General features: G+C 33.9%; 1 protein-coding gene and 1 non-coding gene across 4 annotated transcripts; both read left to right on the top strand.

Moving 5' to 3' along the window:
- Positions 1–365: 365 nt before the first annotated feature.
- Positions 366–26,285, top strand: LOC139994161 (synaptic vesicle glycoprotein 2B). 3 transcript variants are annotated; one of them, XM_072016550.1, is made up of 10 exons: positions 366–591; positions 21,386–21,624; positions 22,204–22,263; positions 22,361–22,444; positions 22,520–22,844; positions 23,245–23,366; positions 23,483–23,721; positions 23,882–24,323; positions 24,862–25,149; positions 25,635–26,285. In XM_072016550.1, the coding sequence occupies exons 2-10, from the start codon at positions 21,588–21,590 to the stop codon at positions 25,688–25,690; spliced, it is 1,653 nt and encodes a 550-aa protein (XP_071872651.1). In that variant the 5' UTR covers positions 366–591; positions 21,386–21,587; the 3' UTR covers positions 25,691–26,285. The 3 variants fall into 3 exon arrangements, with proteins under 3 accessions (XP_071872651.1, XP_071872650.1, XP_071872652.1); XM_072016549.1 differs by lacking the exon at positions 366–591 and adding an exon at positions 9,126–9,369; XM_072016551.1 differs by lacking the exon at positions 366–591 and adding an exon at positions 20,480–20,622.
- Trnar-ucg (transfer RNA arginine (anticodon UCG)) lies at positions 19,605–19,677 on the top strand. The gene has a single exon. It is a non-coding gene; the product is annotated as a tRNA-Arg (tRNA).
- Positions 26,286–26,339: the final 54 nt, after the last annotated feature.

The raw sequence follows: 26,339 nt of genomic DNA, 5'->3' as shown, positions 1-26,339 counted from the left end.
AAATAATACGAATCTACATAACACAAATCTCATATCATTTTCCATACTTTTTCTTTCTCAAAAAAGAATTTACTTGTGCCACTTTTCCCCTAAAATCCTAGTATACAATCGAAATCAAAGTGATCGATCTAGAGGGTGCAAAGGAAGTTCTTCCGGTTCAACGTAAATTTACTTATCCAGCGACAAGTTCGCGCTTAGCTAGTTATCCTTAACCGTGAGTTTTATTACTTCCGTGAAGCTGTCAATGGTCGTCTATTATCCCCCTTCGCGTGAGGTATACCTTTTTTCTAGTGCTGTGCACAAAGGAAAGGAGGGGGAAGGGGCCGCCTGATTTCGCGGTCCCGTGCGACGTCCCTGAGTTGGCAGTTGTACTAACAGATTGACAGACGTACTCGTCGCGAACTGACCCCTTCGTAGTGATTTAGTTATCTCTCTATCGACGCCTCGCCAACTCCTATAACTTGGATCGTAATAAAAAGAAAGAGGAAAAAAAGTGTTACCGGAAGTGTTGTATCAAAAGGTAACGCGAATTCTACGCTGAATGAGCTCCTGCCGGTTTGAAATCGTCTCGAGACGAGATATTATGATTAGGTGAGTAACTAAATTAGGTTTGATCTTCTTTCGAGTGGTTCTCCCGTCGTTCCGCAATTCAGTGGTTGTTAGAAATTTTTCAGTGACTTTAGTCCTAGTGACAAATTTTTAGGTACAACGATACATGTGTGTTCTTCAACCCAAAGTAGTCGCTAAAAATCTTGTAGTTGATGCGACTATAAATAAACGAATAAGAAGAAGAAATTCTATGGTATAAGTTCGTTTGAATAAAGTTTGTTAGGCAATTGTATTAGTATTAATGATACAAGTTAAATTAAGTAATATTAAGTAATGTTTAAAGTATAATATATAGTTCGCTATAAGGAGGTTTTAATATTAACGTGAAACCATTTATTCAGTTAGATAAAACGATGATCATATCGCAACATCCAATTTTCTTAATTCATATTTAATCTCGATAATGTTTAAGCCATTAATTACGAGGTAATGTATGATTAGAAAAAACCACAGAATTACTAGTAATTACTTATAAAATAGTAATATCCTTTAAATATTCTTTTTTCGACATTTCTTAAATAATTTTTTATATTCTTTTTTCTATAAAATTAGATTAAAGTTAATTAATAAAATATCGTGGCTGTACTAATTCGAAACTTTATTATCGTCTTTTAAACATTTTTTAAACAAAATATAAATCGATTATTTTATAACATTTCCAGCAAAAAATTAGGTTGAAGTATAATTCACATTAAAATAGAAAAAAAGCTCGATGGTTATATATCAGTGTGAAACTTTGTTATTGGCTTGATCTCTTTAAATCCATTACTTAATTCAAACTTCCTTATTGCTTTAAGTAAAGATTCGCTGCGTTTTCGTGAAGTGCATTCCATTCATGAGCGAGTAAATTAAATAAACTGATGTAAGTAGTAGTATTTCGTGTGCATCCTAGCATTTGCAAGTGTCTAATAGGGTGCTAGTAGATCAAATGAATTCGTGGTGAAATCAGCTTACAGTGCTCGATAATAAGTCTAGTGGATTTCGAGCGGAAATAGATCATACCGGTCATTTGTGACACGTATGAACACTCGGGATAGTTGCAATGCTGTTTGAAGTAGCAAGTTCTGATACGTTTTATACACAGAAAATTCGAATGATATTTTACTTGAGTCTGCTGTTCTCGTTTTTTCTTCACATTTGTATGTATGTCTTTAAATATTTTCTGTTCTTGAGATATTTTATTCATAAAAAGTATGGAATACGTAAAAGGTAAAATTACATTGAATATTAAAATTAAATATTTAAAAACACATTGATCCAATGAAAGCAGCAGGGTTTATGTTGGTTACCATTCTTTTTAGTTTTTCGTAAACTTACCTGGATCAAATATCATTATGAAAATGTACAACGTCCATTTTGTTTAATAGTCATATTTTGTTTAGTAGTAACAAGGATCAGAAAATATTTCATTTAATTTTTTCTATACAGATAAGAGGCCTATGAGAAATTTAGACCAGCTATATGCGTTATGTAACAACATTAACAAGTCAGAGTTAACGATTGAGTAATGCATTAGATAATTAAGGTTTGAAGCTCGGTGCTAGACACTTTTTCATTCGAAACGACGTAATTTTCCGACCTCTAAATTTGATTTACGTGATGCAATAAATCGATGGAAAAAAAGTTTATCCAGCATTGAAATATTGCCTAACCTACAAAAACCGTATATGCCTACACCGTATTGGTAACATACTTAAGCTTCAAGATCGTGTCTATATCGTAAATTTCAAAATTCTTCATCACAAGTACAATTTGCAATAGATTGCAAAATTCGAATATGTTATAATGCGACGCAAATTGTTAATTCTACGGAAAGAATAAAGAAAGCAGAATATTATTAAATGATCGAATCTTTCGAAAATTTATTACGTGGTGCTGTGTTCTGACTTTTCGTTGACATAAGAGAATAATTTCTTTTTTAGAGCAGCTTAACTTTCCCACGATTTTATAACTATATTATAATTTGATAACGTACACGAAAATATAATTTTATTATTTTATAACTTTTTAATTTTATCATTTTCCTAGGACTTCCTTCGAGTAGCTTAATTCTGTATCTCATTTTTTGAAAGCACAAATTTGGTATTTTAGTAAACTGTAGTTGAGAAAATAAAATTACAATTGCGGACATGGTTTCTTTAAAAGGAGTACGTTTTGCTTGCTAGTTTTCGAAACGGTTTGGTAAACACAGATAACAGCCCATTATTATCATATTTTGCACGGTGACATGAAAAGATGAGCACAATCAAATTGCAATTTTCTTTGAAAACTCAAGCAACATTAAAAAAAATTACGACACCCGGAAGAACGGATCTGTAAAAAATTCGACAAAAAACAGATGTTGAATAATTCAACGTCCTGCAATAATTAAATGATAAATGCACAAAGTTGCAGCTGTTCGCAATTACAGTAGATACAAGAACTCTCAAAATTCTAGAACTTTGCATTATTTACTTAATGATATATCTTCGATTTGAAAAATTTTTATATTGAAAAATCAGATAAATAAGTGAAAAGGGTGATAATTAAGAGTCATAATAATAAAAACTGACAGAAGCATGTGCTTATTATACATACTTGGTATGTGTAGCGCAGAGTTGATCCTTTGAAAAAAAAATCATACGTCCAACGTCAGAAATTCAAATTTATTCGCGTTGGAAAATCAGATAAACCCGTGAGACGAACAAATTGAAATCTCGCAACAGTAATAAAACGAAGTAAACGTAATAGTTCACCGTAGGTATGGCGGAAATCTAGCACAGCAACAACTGGATTTCCAATCTGATTTCCATCGATTGGTTGATTCTGGCCTCGTTGATCGACAGATTTATTACCAGAAGTGTACAATCGATCTACTGCGATTCTATTAAACTCAGATAGCATGGTTGATGCGATATTTTGTGTATCCTTCTGTCTATTCGTTTAAATTTCGTAAAATGTAATTTTTCTAAATAATACTTAGTTTAATACACACATATATATTTTTTCTAGACAAATATTTAAACGGCTGATCAAAATATTAAAATACGTTTTTCACAATGCAAGTCATGGTAAAGCAAAAGTAACCAAAAGGGAGACAGCTAAATATACGAAGAGTTAAATATTTTAAATATTTCATTCTATCAAGATTGATCGAGTCAAGTCATGCGTGACAAACACACGTGGTTTAACATGCGTAAACATATAGCATTGTAATAGGCGAAAATATTGGTTTCTCTTTAGCTTGAAATGCAAATATCGCGATTTCGCAATGAAACCGATTTTCTCACATGGATCGCTATTTGAACCAGGATGTCATTGCCAACGAGTTACAGCGTGTACCGCCCTCGAGTCCTAGATCCTAGAAATTCTAGAATGGTGTCTTTCGCAGTACCTTTATCGAGAAAATTAGGCTCCTTTGCGAATTCATTCGATTAGAACGAAAGACGATCTCGTTGAATTGAACATAAACAAAGAAAACTAACATACCTGGTTAATTATATTCTGTAAATTAAAATCTATTTTGCTTCATTTTTTCAACGACGAATATAAGTATAATAAGTGGATGGCGGATTTTTATGTATTTATGCTTAGTTTGAAAATCCAACGATGCATAATATGCAAAAATATACGAAATTCTCAAAGTATAGCGCTCGTTGTAATATTTGATAAGTATCGAGATACTTTTGTCGCTCACTGTATATATGAGAAGAGGTTATTGAGAAGAGAGCGTTGTGTGACGCGAACTGCATCGAATTTCTTGGGTTCCGCCGAAACGACGCGCATTCAGCTCCCATTCAACTCGCAACATCCACCCACGCAATCACGCTGCAACCGTGCAATACGTGACGCGTGATCCGTAAGATTTTTACGCTGCTTGCCGGTTGATTGCCCCCAGAGCACGTTGATGACGTCAGTACGCTCGATGATTCACTACGAGCAACTCGTGTAAACGACGCCGGACACATATGACCGTGCGTGTGCATAATTCGCATTACTTTCACGCGTCTGTGTACACTGTACACCTGAACGCATTTACCGCGTTGATACATTCGGCCACGTTCGCGTTTCTTACCATGTTGGATTGTTTTTCATCTTACTACTTTATTCTATTTCTGTCGATTTAGAGCAATCCGTGCGCGATAAAATTCACAGTCGTGCGAAGACCGCCGATGAAAAGCACGATTCATATTACTCGTCTTTTATAGAAAAGGAATTTTTAAAGTTAACACGTATGTTTTGGCGATCGATGCAACATCAAATCCGTCTCTGCATTTGATTTTCATTCTGTAACAATTTGCTCCGCTCTTTGGCCCATTTCCTACTCGCATTTTCTGTTCATCGTTGGTCTAAGAGATTTCTTAACCCTCGCATAGTATCATAGATTACAGACTACAATGATTTATGTTGGATCGTTTAAGTTTACGACATTTAAATTTCGTATTTTTAATTCTCAGTGTTAAAAACTAGTAATAAAGTATTCTTCTATCTCTGCTTCTATCGCCAAGACAAATCTTTTAAGTATGCGGATAACACGGAGGAATCATTTACTGATACGCGTTATTTTACATCCCAATTTTATTATATGTATATGATCGGATCTTGGGAAAATATCTCAAATGTTTGCCGAGACTGTATCGTATACGTGTTAACTGGAAAGTATGCGGTATAATGGCCATTTTATTATGCGGATGATATCGTAGGTTTCATAGGATACTACCGATACATCGCCATGTGGTCTCCCAAGTTCAACAAAGTTCGATAACATCATCGTTGATTAGAATGCCAAAGACCATAGTCCGGAAAATATTTATTGCGTATCGTTTCGATCACGACGCCATTGTTTCGCGTTCTTAATCAGCCAGTAGCTAATGAAATCTATTTCTTACTAACTGATATTTCCTAGTTCTTTCTCTTCTCTTGTACTTTTATTTCAAGATTGATATTTCTTATCTTACATTTTCATTTATCGAAATAAATATTTCGGTAAAATAGTTTTAATGTATTATTAGAGCCATTTTTTAATCAGAATCACAAAGTTAATTCTTCCTTACAAAACCAATAAAGATCCAATACTTAAACACTCACCATAGAAATATATTTTATATCCACGTTAGGCATATATGCTATATATGTATATATGTAATCCGAAATTACATTGGTTAAAATTGAAACTAATCTGAAAATGTATATAGAAATTAGAAGGTATTTGTCGCAAACATGTATTCAATAAAAAATTGATATAAAGCCTGATAGCCATCTTGAGTATATAATAAGTGTCAAACGTGGTCTTACCGATTATTATCGAGTTTTATTAAAATATATTGGATAATCGACCGTTTAAATAGATCTGTGATCTTTGCGAAATAACTATACACATGCTTGTACTAAATATTTTGTAACTTCAATATAAATCGAGAACCTAAATTCGTAGCACGAGGGAAACCTTAACCTAAAATAGGACGAAAATCAAGAATACGAAAATTGCGTTCGGGGCTTCGTTTCCGACAACATCGAGCTTGAGAAATTGCCATCGCGAAGGATACCGCAACGAGCGAAACAGAAACGAATAGAGACAATCATTGCGCGGCGAGACAATCGATTACATGATAGTCATATATCATTGCGTATATTAATGCCGAGTAAGATTGTAAGACAATGCAACCATGTTTCTGTCCGTGTATCACGCCTGGTATCTCGATGACTGTGAGTTCAAGACACGTTTCATTTGTTCGTAAAAATTTGCGACAATATCGCGAAGCTGGTGGAAGATACAAGATACGTACTAACAGTAATAGGCTGACGGAAATTCAGGCGACCTCGGTTCTGGAAATACGGGCTAAACAGGTTGACTAAAATTCAGTAGAGTAGGATTCAATGAAATAGAATATGGCCGACTATGCTAACGAACTATAACTATATTTCTAGTAAATTCCGTCTTAATACGAAATTACATGTAAAATCGAACTTTCTTTATAATTCCTCTGATACACCATAACCAGAATAAACATCAAGTAGTTTGAAATAAATATCGAATTTATCGTCTGATTCTATTTTATGGGATCGTAGAAATTGGAAGCTGTAAAGGTTGGTTCGTACACGATCAGTAGTTTAGTCAAGTAGCGTGTAAAAGCGAATTTACACCGCTTTCATCCTCGTTTCATCCGCGATGATCATCGAAAGTTAAGAGTATAGATTCGGCTTTACTTGATATTTGATGGATAGTGGCCGTGTCTGAATCAGCCTTTAGGTTAGTGGCGAACTCGCAATGGTTCGTAGTTCGTGTGCATAAGACTCGAAAAGCTGGTTCCACTTTGGCGCTTGTTAAGCCGCCGTAAGATTTACTACAAACAGTGTCTCCATTATCACGTTTCTTTCAACACGAGTTGACGTTTATCTTTTTAAAGTTGGTAAACCCACATGATTGACGACACGATTGCTGCGCATTCTTAGCGATACATTCTCGTTCAATTTCGACTCTGTTCTTACCGTTGATTGATTTTACGAACCACCAATTTGTCTTCTGGAAAACGCACAATCGTCCATCCGCGATGTTTTGCTTTACCAAAAAAAAAAAAAAAAAAAAAAATTGAGATATATTCTTCGAAAATCAAGCGATGTAATCGTTAAACATTTCATTTGCAAAATTGCGTTAAAATTATTTTTCAATCTCTCTGTGTGATATTTATTTTCGGATTATTTTTGGTTATAACCGAAAATTGAGTTCACTTTCCGATAAAAATTAAAACGGAAAATCTTAAACTTTTTCTAATAAATTTTCCTAATTATTGTAATTTCCTGATGTATAACTACATGGTAGCTGTTAACTTTAACGAGTTTAGTCGAGGCAAATAGGTTATATGCTTTGTGCCAGGAAGAAATAGCAGACAGGTTAAGCAAGAACGCGAAGACTCGTCGGTGATTTTGGCGACTCGTTACCGGAAATTTGTATCTCGCCATACTTTACATAAAGTACTTCCTTGATATTGTAAATAAATAATTATGGAAGAAAACCAGCATCGATATATCGTCGTGGTTCTTAGTTATTGAGAAAGAAACATATTTTAACGTAACGTCTCTACAAGAGGAAAATCGCAAAAATACCGGTATTTATTTTGATTTTCGATAATATATTGGTTTCGATATAGTCTTCGATGGTATAATACCGGTGTCAAAATCATACAGGATTTAAAGTAACAACGAAAAGGAACTAAGAAATCGTGTAAAAAGATTTTATGACGAGCCGTTTTATTTTTTCGTCGGTAATGCGATTAAGTAATATTGCGTAAGACGAAGAACAAAAAAATAAAACCGAGTATTACGGTGTCTTTGTTGTTCGTCAGATACATTTGCCGAATTAATTCGATTTATCATTTGTTTATTTAAGTTTCGTTAAGCAACTCGTTAAATTTGCTCTTATCGAACGACGAGATTCTTTTTAAGATGAAATTTTTTCTTAGCTAATGACCAGCAAAATTGTTGGCAGGAGAGCAAGTTCAGAAAAGTATAATAAATCTGTCTAAACGCTCTTGTCTAAATTTATGATTGTACAACATGGAACAACGTGCAGATGGCGCGGAAGAATTCGAAACGTGTCCTTCGCTGTGCCTCGCGAATTAATTTATACGACAATGCTAAATTAATTTGAAATCAATACCACAATTAGCTACGATTTTGAACCAACACTGAATTCTACTAGCTGCTGGTCGGAATTCCCATTTCGATCAAACGTCGATAGTCGATAACGCGAAACAACTAGAGAACTGATTTAAAGGAATTGAACGTCTCGATTGATCCTCGTTTCGAACCGACTGTTGGGCCACGTGTGCGATTAAGATTGCCGTTCTGACGAATCAACGCTCTGCTACTGCTCTATTCTTTCCATATTTTTTTGCATCTTGAAATTTTCCATATATTCCGCAATTTACCGTAATGTACCGTATCTTGTGGAATATTACGCTTCTAAATTTCCCACGAATGTATAAAAATTCGCAGTCTACTAATAATTAACTTTACAATAATATCCACTGTTTATCTATATTCTTGCATATGACGCGTATTTTGTGCAATATCGCAGTTTCAAAATTCCCCATAAACGCAGAAAAATCCACCATTTTACTGATAATCGATCTACCAAATATTATACGAAGGATATAATGTTTAGCAGGATAACTTACTAAACCGGAAGGAACGTGGAACGAAAGATCGCACTCGGCCGTGAGGCTCGTTACAATAAAATAATTGATATTAATATCAATCCACCGATAATGCATCATCGATTTTCCAACTATCGGTTAGTTATCGATAAACAATCAATTAAAAAGGAAAAAATGCTTCCTCGTGGGCGTCCAACGACCGACTCCTATCGGTCTATCGATGTCGCGGGAATCGTTTACACGAGGTTACGCAACTGACGGTCGCGTCGTCGCGAGTACCGCGAATTTCTTCAACGCCATGCGCTTTTATGTTGCTCTGAAAGAGCATTCGCAAGCAGACACTCGCGCAACACGAAGTATGTCAGAACGAAACTTCGCTATAAACTCATATAAAGTAATTTATTCATCAAAAGATGGATGTCGGTTTTCGTGATCTCGTTTGCTCTTTTTCCAACGACTCGTCGTTGACTCTCTGGATGCAGATACGTTTGTGTGTGGCTTCTACGAACGAAGAGTGGGGAATATTGGTGCTTCGTGGCCTCCCCTATATAAGGTTTGCGCTCTCCCATTGCCTCTCGGTTCCCCAATTCGGGCAACTTCTCCGAGACTTGGCAAACCGCACACTGTAAGTTTTACAATCCTTTTTTCTTCTATTTAATTACCGTTAAACGTAAAATTTCATGTCGATTTTTGGCTCAGACATGCCAGTTAAGATTGCAAAGAGAAACTTTCCTTAATATTCTGCGATAATAATACGAAATAGCGCAAAAAAAACCGTGCTCTATCGATGTCAATGTTAAATGTGAAATTTGTATGAAACGCAAAGAAACGATTGTAGCAATCGATCGATATTTATATTTAACGTATTTTTATCGAAATTGGTTATACCGATGATCGGTCGATCAAGATGTATCAATATCACGATGTTTGAGTACATTTTGAAGATATTTACGTTTGTTAATATCTCTTGAAATTGTTAATATCTTTGTGTTTTCTGTTTCGCACAAATGGCACAATTAGGTTCTTCGATTCTATTGCGTTATTTTGAGAGATGATGGCGAGAAGGAACGAACGTCTTCTTTCTTGTTTGCCAGATCGAGCTTAGAACGTTCAATAGAAGCAGAGGACGCAGTTGTTCATGATTGTCTATGCTCCTGTTACTTATCAATGTAATTGAATCTTCAAGAATTAAAGATCTTATAGTGATGTTTACGTTTCGTCTATTTTATTACCCGATTTCCATAATTCGAGCTATGGAAACGAACCAGTTTGTCACGACTCTGCACATTCGTATAAATAACATCGGCCGTTGAACTGTTTGAAAAATGTCAGTGAAAAGCCTACTTTCGCTCGATACGCTAAACACGTTATTCAAGATCAAAATTGACCAACGATTACGTCGACTGACATCACGTCGAATGAATCTTAATCTCAATCAATAAATTAAAACCGTACGCCGGGAGTTAGCCATCGAGATGGCGAACGTCTGCGAAGTAAACATACCGCGCTTCAGGCAAGCGGTTCATGTAAACACATAATAATTAAAGATGCAGGATCGCGAAACGTGGACATTGAGACTAGAGCATCTTATTCTATTCGGGACGTAACCGGTTGAAACTACTTTTAAAAGGTTTTGGCGTGAGAACATATGTTAAACAAGGTTATAACTTATTGTTGGATTGTCGATTCGCTGCAAAACGTGTCGCAATATCGATAAAATAGCAAATAAAATAATATTTCATTGATTCTAACGTTACTTCCGAGAATTATAGATTTTTTAACAAATTTATTGTCCTATCGACACGATAAAGTTTAAGGTCATGACGTTTACGAATAAATTACAGCAGTGTTTTAGTAAAATTGGTGAATAATCTTTGATTCTATTCACCAACACCGGAATTACGTTTGCCTCAAATTCGATTGAAAATCGTTTCGACGTGCGAGTTTCACAAATGATACGCTAAGATATAGTTATTTATTCTAGCGATTCTAGGAAGCGATTCCAACAGATAATAGAATTTAGATGTAACAGAAAATTATGGTACTTTTAAATTTAAAACTCGGATTAATTTATCGGTAGTTCTCTGAATTTCTACATATTTCTTAAGAATTTCACAACTTTTCGTCTGTATAATTAATCGATATTAATGGGAATTGATTAAACTATGTTTTGTTATAGAACATAACAAAATATAGCGTAAGAAATTACGATGATTCTTGGAGCGTAGATGGAATAAACCTTGCCCTAGTGACAACGAGGTCGACATATTTATTTCCATTTTTCATATTACCTTAGGCGAAAAATCGCTTTCCCCCAATGTCATCGGTTACGCTTGCGTTTTATCGCTCCCTTAATTAATAAGCTAACAAACGATTAACTCATCAGAGACGAATTTTCGTTATCGTTAGAACGCGTTATAATGATTTTGCAAAAATAAGCGCACTCTTTCTTGCGTAAAAACTAAAAGCATGGCTGCTTCAATAAGAAACTTCATCAACTTCGTTTAGCTTGTTAAACTTAGATCAATCTTCAACATATATACTTACATACGTTCATTTCGATTCTATTAATCCAATAATATTAGTTTGTTACTTCGGAGATATATATTTAGCGCAAGCATATACAAATGAGCTGCAATGGACGATGAAACGCTTATCGTAATTAGTTAGTTGCGGATATTTATGCAAATTCGTAGATATATTTGCAAATATAATTTTATAGAAAAAATAGAATTTAAACACATGTTTGTTTCGCTTCGAAAATATCTTTAATAATTGGACTGTGAATGTTTATGCGATTCATATCTTCATGAACAACTGAAGAATTAGGATCTCGATATAAACGTGTTTTAGCTATTAAATATCTATTTATTAATTATATTAATAATAATTTTTTTTTATTTTAATTGCATCATCGGTGGAAAGTTCGTGTTAAGTTTAATGAAAATTTAAATTTCACGAGCAATCGTAACTTACTAAGATCGGTTAAAATTCCGCTAATAAAATTCAACTTAACTTATTAACATGTTCATCCTTCGATCAGCAACTTTTGTTAACAAAGCTACATAAATGTTAAGTAGATCAGTTTCAATTCTTCCACGTACAAATATTATGCAATTTATTTTCAATAGAAATAAAATATCAAGAAACGTGATATTATTTACTATTGTTCGTAGTTCTTGTCTTTCGGTCTGAGATGGCTTCCGGTTTACGCTTTTTCTTACAGGAAATATAATTTTCTATAGGATTAAGGATTGTAATTCGTTATAATTGAAATATAGGAAATTAACAAAATTATTATATCCAAGGAATTAACGATCTACGTATAGCGTAAGTAACAGTTAACTCAATTTTCTCTCTTAACAAATTAATACGATATACCGTGATAACAAGAGCGTTAACGGGTCGATGAAACAACGTCGAAACGAAAGGATCAAAGGATCTGATATCCTTTGAAGCGAATCGAGCAAAGTAACGGGGACATCTCCCTTCATGGCCACCATCGGCATGTTATTCGATAGACTAGGAAACGAACGGGAATGTTTGCAAACCGAGTGATAGGAGGTGGCAGTTTGCTTTTACTCTTCGATACTCTCTGACAGTCACTTCATTTCCAAACGTCGCACCGTCTCTCGCGGATCGAATATTATTTTATTATACGCAGAAGCCGCGTGTAACACGATAAAACACGTTCTTACTCGTCAAATCGGTGCGTCGCAAATTTTTGTGCATTTTCATGTCCTCTGTTATTAGATCGTCGATTCGATGCTTCTTTTCGAGACTTTTAAACAAGTGTATTTTACTTAACGTAAAGAGATTATTTTTAAAAATTATTAACTTTTAACTCTGTTATTCCTCCTCATATTATTAGATACTATTTAATAAAAAGAAAAATAACTCTTTAAATACTTTGTTTTGCTACTTTTTACAAACGCGAAAAATAATTGGAACATTAGCAGCAGAGTTAATTATTTTGCAGAATTATTTGTCATTATAGACGTAGACAGTAGAGGAAAGATCAAAGTTAGAAATTCATCGAAAATCGATGTTTGAATATTTTTCGAAAGAAGGACGATGTCCATAATCGTGGAGAACATATTGTAATTAATAGTAATAAGCATGTTTCGGAAAATTATTTTCGAAATTTTGAGCGCAGCAAGTTCTTATCGATTTACGCACTTTAATCGCTTATTCTAATAAACCGGTGGTTTGTTATGATCATTACAGATAATTAAACGATAACCTTGACGAAATATTATGTTATTTCGATAAGTTTCGAGGATTTACATATGTGAGTTATCATTTGTCAACGCACCTGACTTTTATCATTCTATTTACGATATTTCCGCGTTTTTTAAATGCGACCACCCTCTAACTGGTATGCAACATCAGTTGATCGATTAATTGATCCTTTCGTTTTGGACCACGGATCCTTGGATCGTAATTTCATGAAATTCCACGCTTCTTCCAGGAGTAAGTAATTTATGTTTTCCTTCTTAATTGCAAAGATCAATTCTCACAATTAATTATTACTAATTTTTTAATAAACGTTGGTTTTCCGTCTATCTCATCAAAGATCTTCGATCGATAAAATTTAATTATTAGAATAAGATACGAGATATTAAATATCGAATTACGCTGCGAGTGATTTAATCATTCGCTGAAACGTCCTTCTTGCTTTATCATTCGCAAATCTAGTGAAATACAGTACCTTGTTAAATCAGATTCTAAGTAGGCTATGGAAGATTTAAAAGTATTCAACGTGTTGATACGAACCGTAATTTAAAAGTATTCCACGTGCAAAATAAATCTTTTCTCGAGTTCCAATTTTTTAATTGCGTTCATTTTCATACAAATCTAAATGAAAATGTGCGATCTACTTGGTAACAAAAAAAATCGTTGATATCTCCAACGTTCTTCATAAAATATTCAACGATTCAGAAATTTCTGTTCTTACTCGATCAAGCTGGTTTAAGTTGGTCTATCCCCGAGATAAGGGAAATTATAAAACGTGTAACAGAACAGGAACGCAAAGGAGTCATGAAATCCATTTATCATACGTTTATTTTTGATTGAGAGCGATCATGAATCGACGATACGCTTATCGAAAACGTGCCAATTAGTTGGCAGTGGTAGCATGGTGTGAACCAGTCTTAACGAGTATGATGACACCGCTTTTCAGCGATGGCATCGCTTCTCTGCCGCCGGTAAATTTGTCGACAACGAGACTGATTATTATGTCCTTGCGAGACTGACGATAATTATAAACCGCTTTACTTTCAGTGCCACACGCTTGACACGCCGATTAGAGCTTTCGAGAGCAGCTTGACCTCGTTTCCTTTTCGCACCGTTCGATCCGCAATCACGGTCCACGTTTTTAATCAAACGTGATCCCCCGATTAACAGTCGCGCGACACAGATAAACACGCTCGAGGTTTACATTGATCGCGAATTTCACCAATTTTTTCTATTTACAATGGCTTTTATCTATTTAACGAGTTTCTTTACCCATTTATTTTTATTTCAGCCAGCACGATGTTCCAATCGAGCTAATTAATTTGGTTACGAACAATTTTTAAACTACCTATACTGACAAGTAGATTACATATTTAACTTGGTATTTATTAGCGGTGTGATAAATAGCGAAATGTATCGTAGATATACATTGACAGTTCGACGATCAAATTTTTTCTTTATTTATTATTCATAGTTCTTCCTCTTGCGGTTTCGACGAACTTTCGAATTTACACCACGCTGTGTTGTTTGCGTTTTTCTTAAAATTTGCATTCACTTCCGTGCAAAAGACCTTAGAATATAAAACTTTTGTACGAGGATATAACTAATATTCGTTAAAAGAAAATTTGTTCCACTTGTAATTATCGTAAGTTACTTACGTGTGTAAATTATTCTTATTTAATAATGAATAATTCTTATAAATAAATGGTAGGATAATTCGGTAGAGTAATATTAACAAGCGACTAATCGAAAGACAGATACACGAGTATGTAACTTGGAAGCCCCGAAACGGAATCCTATAAGAGGATTAATTTATGTTAATTCGATATCAATATCGTTTCAGTTCCATCACTTTTATGGGAAAATCGGCAAGGTCGAAGTAGTTCTATGATGGAAGAAGAACGAAGGTGTAGCAACTGGTTTCGTGTGACCGGATTGAAAAACAATAGGTGTAACAGCGAGGAAAATCCTTCGATGTAGAATGTAGGGGATTAGTACAAGTGTCGTACATTACGAAGATGTTTTGTTTAAATAAAAAATATACGTATAGAGTATTCCTACTGTTTCACAGATTACTTCATCTTCATTTTCGTATAATTGGATTGGAAAAGAATAGGTGTAACAGCGAGAGAGATCGTTCGATGTAGAATGTGGGAGATTAGTATAAGTGTCGTATGTTACGAAGATGTCTTGTTTAAATAAAAAATATACGTATAGAGTATTCCTACTGTTTCACAGATTACTTCATCTTCATTTTCATATGATTGGATTGGAAAAGAATAGGTGTAACAGCGAGAGAGATCGTTCGATGTAGAATATGGGAGATTAGTACAAGCGTCGTATATTACGAAGATGTCTTGTTTAAATAAAAAATATACGTATAGAGTATTCCTACTGTTTCACAGATTACTTCATCTTCGTTTTCGTGTGACTGGACTGAAAAAGAATAGGTGTAACAGCGAGAAACATCGTTCGATGTACAGCGTTTCGATGTAGAATGTAGGAGATTAGTACAAGTGTCGTATATTACGAAGATGTTTTGTTTAAATAAAAAATATACGTATAGAGTATTCCTACTGCTTCACAGATTACTTCATCTTCGTTTTCGTGTGACTGGACTGAAAAAGAATAGATGTAACAGCGAGAAAGATCGTTCAATGTAGAATGTAGGAGATTAGTACAAGCGTCGTATATTACGAAGATGTCTTGTTTAAATAAAAAATATACGTATACAGTATTCCTACTGTTTCACAAATTACGTCGTCTTATAGAAGAAAACGGGAATATAAAATTACTAACAATCACGTGGAATCAAAGTTACAATTAATAAAAATGAACTTTCTGGTTGAAATTGCAGCAACTTTTCGTATTTAAGAAAACTTTTCTCGTTTCTCATACCGCAGAAATCCCCTCTATCTACGTTAAATAACCAGGAATCTCGGTAAAAACGTGAGCAGTGTTAAAAGATCATTCGCAACTCAAGTAATCTATAAATACACGTTTCACACGTTTAATATTACACAAATCTTCGCATTTTTTCCATTCCGTCGTGCCGTTATTACTATTTGATTATCGACGAAGATTTTTCAAGAAACCATACTTTTCGTAATAGTAACAGGAAATTATAAAAATACAGATGTCAATGGCTTGCGTATTTATTAAATAGCAAAACATGAACATAGTTCGATGATGATAGTAAAGACTATGGCCTTTGCTGCCGTTTATAGTCATTGCAGGTACAAGAACACCGACCAATTCGAGTCTGTGTTCTTGCAACTGTCGACCTTTACGTTTCTATTTACAGCATTTCCGTATCCATCTTATTAGGTTACGAGATATTTAAAAAATAGTTTCATTCAAATCAGTGTTTTCTGAACGTGTTCATTGTCAACGGATGGCTACTCATTCTTATTATCACAGTTTGTGATTCATCCTCGTGATAAACAACGTTGTTTTGTATTCTGTTACTCAGCTGATATTTGATAAAGCTAGAAAGAAAAGCTCTATTTCTTCTTCGAGGTTTTTTTTTTTTTTCTTATACGAAGTTACAACTTGAGTTAAGATCTCCTTAATTGTCTTTTTGCCAGCAACCTTAGCTTTTGTTGTAAGTGTCGAGAAATTCGTCGAAGAGCTCGTGATATTAAAACTCTCGCGAGTTATATAATAAATGCAAATAAGAGTAAGATTATTTTTGTATATTCTAAGAACTAGCGTTTTCCTGTACAAAAGGAGGTTTTCACACTCTGAAAGATATTGGTATAAACTATTCCAACTAAGTAAACTTTCGGGGCATACTGCACATGTAAAATTTATTTCATAACAGACGTAATTGACGTATATCTGAAAAATTCGAATCGTAAAGTATATGCGCAAACGTTTATACAGATGACAATTTATAAATATTGTTATCAGCTGAAACTGCTTATGTCTCGTTTTATGTTTTATGTTTTGTAACAGCCTCTATGTCTAAAATTACAATCATTATCATCACAAGTTCGACCGATGTAAAACGTGTAATTAACTCAAAAATATATTGTAGCAAATTAGAGAAAAAGAAAAATAGTAAATTCTTTTCTAATATATATTCGTTAGAACTTGGGACGTCAAAATATAATCGTAGAACGATTTTTTTTAATTTTTATCAACCTATGATACTTGATATTTTAATAAATTGAATAAAAATTCCGACAAATACAATTTGGACGTATAAAATATCTTCGAATTTCTCAATGAAAGATCAATTTTCTTTATGTTCGCGAGTAACGATATTTCGCAAAATTAAACGACGATCAACTCAATAAAAAATCTTTCAAAAATTGTAAGATTTCTTATACCAAACGGGACAAAACAGAATTCGATTTTTAATTCTCTGGTCGCTGTTCGGGTTGATTAAATTTATTCCAGCGATACCATAGAAGACATCTATCGCTGTAATTGATTCTATCTAAATTCACTGAGATTAAATTCCCAAGGAAGGAAATAAATAATTGACGTACTAGATTCTCTATAGATTCTGTGCTTAAAAGGTTTTCTGTATTAGTGCCAAGAGTGCACGTGATGGACAGATCGCACCTGCAACACGCATCATCGTAGATGGCAATTACATTACGACGGATCATTGAACTTAATTTCACAACGGATAATTGACAGTTTAACCGATGTAGTTAATTACGGTGTGTCGTGCAACGACCTGAATGCGATATCGCCAACTATTTATTAAACCTTTTAAAGACACGATATAGTCGATATAAGTTACGATTAGATGGCTAATTTAAAATCAAATTCATATTTTTATAAATATTTATTTACGTATAAAATTAATGAAAGAATACCAGAAACAAATGAAATAGAAAAATGTTTAAATATTAGATTTTACCGTTAATTTTCACGCGCGAAGATCTTCGAACGTAGAGTCACGAGTTAAAGGAATTCTTTCCTCGAGATAAAAAGCATACTTATCTTATATTATTGAAAAATAGCAGGCATATGCCAGTCCACGTTTTAATTTAATCGATTCGAAGAAAATATTTGTCGAAAATTTATCGGGACACATTTCGCGCAAGTAAAAGCTTTCTGAAATATTCGATATATACTTCTTTACATACGCGAAATCGTCTTGTTACGAAGGAAGAGTAAACTTCCTAATGTCAGCTTTCAGTATTACGTTTAAAGTACTTTTTACCACTACGATCGTAATTAACAGAACGCTATGCGTACATAGTTTGTGCGTTTTGTTTCAATTCAATTGTTTGTTTTAACTTGACAGAATTAGTATAGAGAAATTCTATGATAGAATCTTCCACGTAACGCATGGAATACTTTACAAGAAAATGCAATAATACAACGTACTCGGGAATTTAACAAATGAGATTTCTATTATTAAATATATACTTTGCATTAACCTGATTAATATTAATCATCCATGTAATAATAACGTTACTATTAGATATAGAAAAGGTATACTTTAGACGAAGGTGTTAAGTTATCGTACAATTTGCATTTATAATCGAACGAGTAACTAACGATTAATTTCCTACCCAACTCAACCGCGCACATCATTTTGCCACGATAATGATTAAAAGCCTAAAGATTTTGATCCTATAGAAACTTTATATTTATATAGCTGGCAAAACAACTTACCACGATAAGAATCCGAAAAGATGTTTAATTTTCGCTCTTTCTATTTGAAACACTCTTATCAGTTTTATGCGGCAATTAAAAACGTTATAAGATATATAAAAAAAAAAAAAAACGTACGTATATGTTAAAACGATGAAATATTTATTTCCGACCGATGAAAATTATAAAATTAACAGATCACGGTGGAATAAACGTTCACGAGCAGAAAATGCGCACGTAGAACGAAACAAAGGAGGAAGTTAATATGTAAAATGGATTCCGGATGATCGCGATTCAAGAAGTCTGCAGAAGGTTTCGAAGAGACGCGCGTGATATCGTCTACTTAGCGAGTATTTGGTACAGGATGTCCGTCAATGTCTGCTAATATTCAGTCGTTTTCTAGAACGAGACGAAGACACGGCCCCCTCGCAATTATGTCGTTGAGCTTTTCAGGGTCTGTAATGGGATTTGTCAAGGTATTCGATTCGACATTTTCTCGAAATTCTTATATTTTTCCTACATCTGGTTGCATTGGATATCGTCTGATATCAATTAGACGAGATTCCAAGGTAACATAACCATCTGCAAACTTATAAATTCCAAACCTTTCAATTCAATTACGAATCTAAACGCAGGATTACAAGATCCAATTTATATCTACTGCGATAAAAATTCCATCTTATAATTCTGAGAAACAAACGATAGGCTAACACTCTTTATATAATATTTTATATAATTTAAATAAGTTTTCCAAATAGCCAAGTTACTCTACAATTATTATATAAATCATCGCTAAATTACCTATATTACGATAAATGCAGATTTATAATCGTTTATGCGTTACAGTAGCAATGTAGAGTATTTATTTTTAATAATATCGTTTTAAATAATATCGTATATTAGAGGCTAAAGTGTTCGCGCGATAGCATTAATTCGTATCGAACGATAACAGGGGTGACAATATTTTAGCATTGAAATTTCAATTTCAGAAAACTACCCTTCAACGACCGTGTGGCCTAACGGATAAGGCGTCGGACTTCGGATCCGAAGATTGCAGGTTCGAGTCCTGTCACGGTCGACCTTTCATTTTTTACTTTTTTTTTTTCCTTTTCATTTTGATCGGCCAAATTAATTTCTTTCTCGCTTCTCGTAAACATAATTATTTTCTTTAAATCGATCGTTTGCAACCCTATCTAGTCGTACCGTTTACTATAAAAAATATATCAGTTGAAATTATACAGGGTGTCCTAAAATATAGATTCAATTAAAAAAAAAAAAAAAAAAATAGAGAGGAAGTTTATGTACAAAAATTTCGTTGGAAATTTCAAATTGTAAACAATAGACACCCCATAGATTGAGTTTGAAGCAAAAATATAATCGCCAGAGACTTCGAAACCAGTTCTTTATTTTAAATAATAGCAGTTGCATAAAATTCATTGATTATAAAATATAAATTCGTCAACGTTGAACACTCTATAAAAGAATAAACGAAGATCGATATGTTTTTACGTAATACACGTATTTATCGATCCGTGTTAGAAACGTCGCCAGAGCTTTTATGCTATAACATTAATCACACGAATTATAAAAACATAAACGACATTAGCATAAAGTTTCGCAAAAAATGAATAACTGATTTGAAACAGTTGTACTAAAAATAAAGATATTCTTGTTAGAGTAAACAAGAAACCCGGTTTCCTGGCATCCAGTTTCAGGAAAAATTGATTTCAGTTCATTCCTTTTATTTGGATAAATATGTATCTGTCGAGTTTGTTTTCACGTTAGATTGTATCGAGGCTGTTATGATAATTCAAGAAATTATTCATAGCCTGATCTGTTCAGCCATGACGATATTCTCAGTGTGTAGTTTACGAGACTTTGTTCAGTCGAAAGATAGCGCGGAAAACCGACTGTTACGTATGTGGTGGCTAGTTGCGTCGAGCATTGAATTGTGGGAACACATAATAATTAAAGTGATCATAGTGTTTATATGTTAAACGAGTGCAGTCATCTGTGAATCAAGGTCAATCCTCGTAACTGTATAGATAATACAAATTTTTCGTTTTATTTTAATCAACGTTGCGTCTCGTGTCGATAAATTCAATTGTTCGCCGATGAAAGAAAAAGTGTCCTAACTTAAAAAGAAGGAAGATTTAGAAAGGAAAAAGTCCTCGATAACGTTTATAAATTACACGTTTATACGTAGCATTTTCCTTGCTGTTAAAGAGGGACAGAAACTTAAGTACCCTCGTGACACGCGAATCACGTCCCTCTTGCAAGATGCTTCGCGCAGACCCGATTATCATTTCGTTGCCTCTGATTCCAAATCGTTGCCTTTCAGAATCTTACACGACTTACGCCCGCTATTATCGCTGCAACTACGAATTGCAATCCCTACTTAAACCCTCGATATTGTTTCGAATGGAAGAAGTAAATTCCTTCTGACTTGTCTATTATTAATTCGCCATAGAACACCGTAACCTTCGTAAAACATTGTAGGAATATAGTTGGATGCGATCGATGATCGATATCGTGGATTTCGAACGTACATGTCAAACTATTAATGCCAATCTTATTATAAATGTATCGTTTATAATAGTAACGGATCTATACGTGTATATGCTACAATAAGACAATCGTTTGTTTAACTGAGCAAGGCTTTATTACTTTCACTAGCTTTCGTATCTCTGTTTAGTGTTCTTAGTGAAAAGTAACGCGAAATACATACCCTTTTTCCGTTTATATAATGCGTTGTATATGTTATGCGTTTTTATATCGCGTTTCAGCTCACAAGTGAGCGTAGAACCTAGCCCCGCCGACGAGCAGCAGCAGATCAGCACAGATTCAGCAGAAAGACTTCGCCGAGATCCAGCAGCCCGCGAAAACAAGATCGATCTAATATCGAACGAAGCCCATCGTCGAGCACGAAGATTTCTCATCTAACTCTATTACAAAGCCAAATTCACCCAACTGCGCCGACATCGTAGAATGGTAGAGAGTGAACTTAATTCAAAGCACAATCATAGTACGTATCTTTCAAGATCTATTTCTCAAAGTATCTCGTTTCTAAAGCAATATACATAGTATACCGTAACGAATTTTTTTTACTGCTACTTAAGTTTAGATTTTAAATGTGATTAGACGACAATATTTACGATTCATCTGGCTTGAATCGTGTTATTGATACAATGCGTACAAAACAATTGAAATCCAAAGAATCGTAATCCAAAAGGATGATAAAAAAATTGCTAAAATTTGTAAAGCAAAACACTTTTACAATGGATTTTCATCCGTAATTGACGCTGTGTTTATAAAACAGCAGAGGTTGAAAGTACTACGGACGTTTAATGAATCCTCCTAGAAAAAACTGTTCATTCTTTATTAGAAACAATAATACGATCGATTAAAGATCTATTTAAACAGAATATCGCGAATATATCGTAATGCGATGTATGAATTAAAAAAAAAAATACTATAAATATTAAATATGATTATCACATTTCTCAGTGATTTAAATAATATGCAATTCTTATTTCGAAATCATTAAGTGGTACCGTTATATAGAAATAAATTAAACATGAACCTGTTTTCGCATTTATTTCAGAGTGTGATGTAAAAGACGAGCGGCTAAACGGCTGTGGCTCTAAGGATCTCGAACTTGCCCGTAAGTATTATACAGAAATTCTGTCTATCTATTAACAAAAATTAAAACGCATAAAACGTACTAAATGTATCGAATATATTATAATCTTCTGTAACAGGTATTGGAACGACGGGCAAGACCCTAGACCCAGAGAAAGGATCCATCGTTAAAGCAGACTTTGAGAAGGCCATTGAACTTACCGGTAACTTGGTTGTTTCTTTTCTTTGCCTATATTAGGCGATATTACATATATACGAATTTACTTGATTCTTTTCAGACTATGGCAAATTTCACTACTTCCTTCTCACGGTGTGCGGCTTCGTCAGCACCAGCGAGGAGATGGACGTAATCTCTATGTCCTTCATTCTACCTAGTGCACAATGTGACCTAAAGCTCGATACCCAAGCCAAGGGATGGCTCAATTCGATCATCTTTATCGGTATGATGGCGGGTGCTTACGCCTGGGGCTCCGTAGCGGATGCCTTAGGTCGTCGAAAGGTTCTCATCGCCATCTCCTTCACGAATGCCCTTTGCATCGTTGCCTCCAGCTTCAGCCAGTCCTATGAACTTTTCATGTTTTTCCGTTTCTTAAATGGCGCTGCGTAAGTCAATCCATTTACACTTTACATCTAAATTATTAACATCGTTCATTTTTGTATTATATATACTCTGGCCAGTTTCATTGATGTACATTAAAATTACAATGTTTATGAATATTTGTAACGGCGATTTCACCGACTATTTCGTCGATTACTTCGATTATGCTACATACTGAGAAGTGTATAGAACAGGGTGGAACGAAATATGGGGGAGAAATTATTTTGCGTTATTCGTAACTTCTAATAATGAGACTTTACTCTTAATATTCTTTAATAATACACGCTTCAGTTAAAATGTATATAGTATAAAATACTATGTTAAAATGGATCGTAGATTAGCGTAGAATAACGACATTTGAAAGACATTTTATATCAAATTTTATAAGAATTCACTGATTTTTAGACTTGGCGGCAGCGGACCTGTGATCTGGTCATATTTCGCTGAATTTCAACCAAAGGCAAAACGAGGCTCCATGCTGTCCTTCATGGCTGCATTCTGGACACTTGGAAACCTCTTTGTTGCTGGTAAATTATTAAATTAATATCACGTCATTACCGTTCCTTGTTACAAAATAACATTGTTGTTTTAGTCTAAAAAGAAATTTGTGGTTTAATAAATGTATGCTTCTTTTTACCACCAGGTTTAGCATGGTCGATCATCCCTAACGACATCGGTATCGTAAGCTCATCGTTCACGTACAATTCTTGGCGAATCTTCCTGCTGATCTGCGCTGCTCCATCGTTTATCGTCGCGGGGCTACTCCTGCTGCTCCCTGAATCCCCCAAATACCTCTTGTCCTGCGGAAGATACGAAGAGGCACTCGATATTTTCCGTGGGATCTATGCCATTAACACTGGCAAACCGCGTGATAGTTACACGGTAAATACTATATATTCGTTATTTTAATTAGCACAAAAAAAAAAAAAAATGTATATTTATATTTAGATACGTAATGATATAGACCATCTTATGTTTTATGAATATAGAAATTCAGAAAATTCGAAAGAGTGTAATTTTAATTGTTATGATACGAGTTTAGGTAAAGGAATTAATTTTGGATGACTTCCAAGAACCGGAACCGAAGAAGAATACCGTCGAAAAAAACAAATATAAAACAATGCTCGCTGACATCGTAGACAATAGCAAGCAACTGTTCGTCTCACCGATACTTCGTTTCACCGTAATATCGATCATCATCAATTTCACTTTTCACATCGGTTATTACGGTCTCATGATGTGGTTTCCGGAATTATTCAATCGTTTCGACGAATTCCATCGTGATCATCCTGATGAAGTTGCTTCGATATGTCAAGTGACCGAATATGTAGTTCAAAAAGGTTCTCAAAGTATCGAGAATTATTGCTTGGATAAAATTGGCGCTTCCGTTTTTATGGAATCGTTGATTACCGTTGCATCCGCCATACCCGCAAATATCGTCGCTGTTTTAGGAATGGATCGTCTTGGTCGTAAATTCTTTTTAGGTAAGCATTATTTAATATTTGCATAAATACTTTATCACGCGCTATTAAATTTTTAACGATTTTTTCGTAGATGGCCGATTTTTGAGAAAGGTAGAAGAGGAAAGACATTTATTATCTTTTACACACGATAGATTTTCTAATGCTACATATTTAATACGCAACATGTTCAGTGTCAATTTTGATATAAAACTTTAATTTCCTGTAGTTGTTAATAGATTTAATCTAATTTAGTAGTATAAAGCAACAGAATTTTACAATTGTACTGAATAAATGTAGGTAGTCTTCTCAAATGAAATCTTTGGATGTTAAAGTAAATCTTTGAACTCTATTGTAATGTATAACTAACAATTTAATATTAAAAAATTTTTTTTGTTTACTCCAACAATTGTATTTTGTGTAAAAGATACTTTGTCCTCTTCTATTTTTTTTTTTTTTTTTAACGAATCTACTATTTACAAGGAGAACGCTGAGAATAACGTACAACTACTTATAACTACTTTATGCAAATGGCGATGTAAATAAAATATATTATTTGCAGTGTTCAGTACATTTTCATCAGGGCTCTGTTCGATCGGACTGTATTTCGTATACAACAAGCACCATAATCTGATCGTTTCGGCAATCTTTAGCGGTGTGATAAGCTGCGGAAACGCAGCCTTAGACTGTCTAATAACCGAAGTTTTCCCGACGCCACTTCGCGCTACAGGAATTGCTATTTCCATGGTCGCGGCACGTCTCGGTGGAATTATTGGTAACATCGTGATAGCTCAACTCCTGGACATGTATTGTCCAGCACCAACTTTTATCGTTGCTGCTCTTCTAATAGGTAAATATTTTTAAGTTTTTTGAATGCTAATTAAAATGCTATTAACGTTGTAATTTATGTTACATCGATTTGTATACGTCATGTAAATAGTTACATGGAAATCGATACATATTTTACAAGAAAAATGAGCAAAAATGTCATCATCTTTTGTATATTGCTTAAACTCGTTTTAACAAATGAATTTGTTAAAATCTATTTATACATCCATATTACGCCATGGGTATAATTCTTCTGTCTCTAATAGTTTCTAAGATAGTTCCCAAACAATTCACTTCCAATTTTAAACTCAAAACAGAAGAAAATTACTTTTGACTACTTGTTAGGACAAGTTCGCTTACTACACATATAGATATATTTATTGAACAAAAAAATATCTTTTTGAGATTTCTACATTTTGAAACAATTTGTATTTTTTTCACTTTCATCTTTTAATTAATAAATGAATTGAATTTTACTAAATAACATAAATTATATTTCTCTTACAGGTGGAGGATTATTGTGCTTATTCTTACCAAACACAACACGGGAACCACTTTCTTGACACCAGTGGAAAGTTACATCAGACCAACTAAATCAATGTACAATCATACACGTACCCTTCCAATTGCTAAACTTACCATATTTCAAAACAACGCATTGTATGTTCATGCATTTGTTCGCATTTACTCATGAAACGATTCATTGTAAACAACGTATGTCGTGACGATTGAGCATCACATTCCTATTTTACATATCAATCTCGAATGATAATAAACAAAGTTGTATTAACAATTAGAATTCGTAGTAGATAGTAGAGGATATGTTTTTCAAGAATAAATGAAACACGATTTCCTACAGTATCTTTCTTTGTAGAAAAACAAAGATATATTATTTCTATTATATGTTCAAATATTAGATATATCGTGGCACTCTAATTGTGTGTGAATTTTGTGTATTGTTCGCTAAACGTGAAATGTAGATACAGCATTTACGCTGATAATTCATGTGGTGTTTGTAAAATTTTTGTTATATACTTTTGTATCTCTTGTCCATACTCCTGACACAGCCATCATATTTATAAGAAGTAACAATTACAAAATGTCTAAAATGTAAAACAATAATGTAACTATGAAAGAAAGTAAAGAAATTTAAGAAAATTGATCTTTTTCCTCTATAGTGTATCCATAATCCTTCAGATTCTTACCTTAAAT

Source organism: Bombus fervidus, chromosome 14 (assembly GCF_041682495.2).
Source record: "Bombus fervidus isolate BK054 chromosome 14, iyBomFerv1, whole genome shotgun sequence".
NCBI lineage: Eukaryota > Metazoa > Arthropoda > Insecta > Hymenoptera > Apidae > Bombus > Bombus fervidus.
Note: the sequence above shows the minus strand (reverse complement) of the source record. Positions and strands in the feature narration are given on the sequence as shown.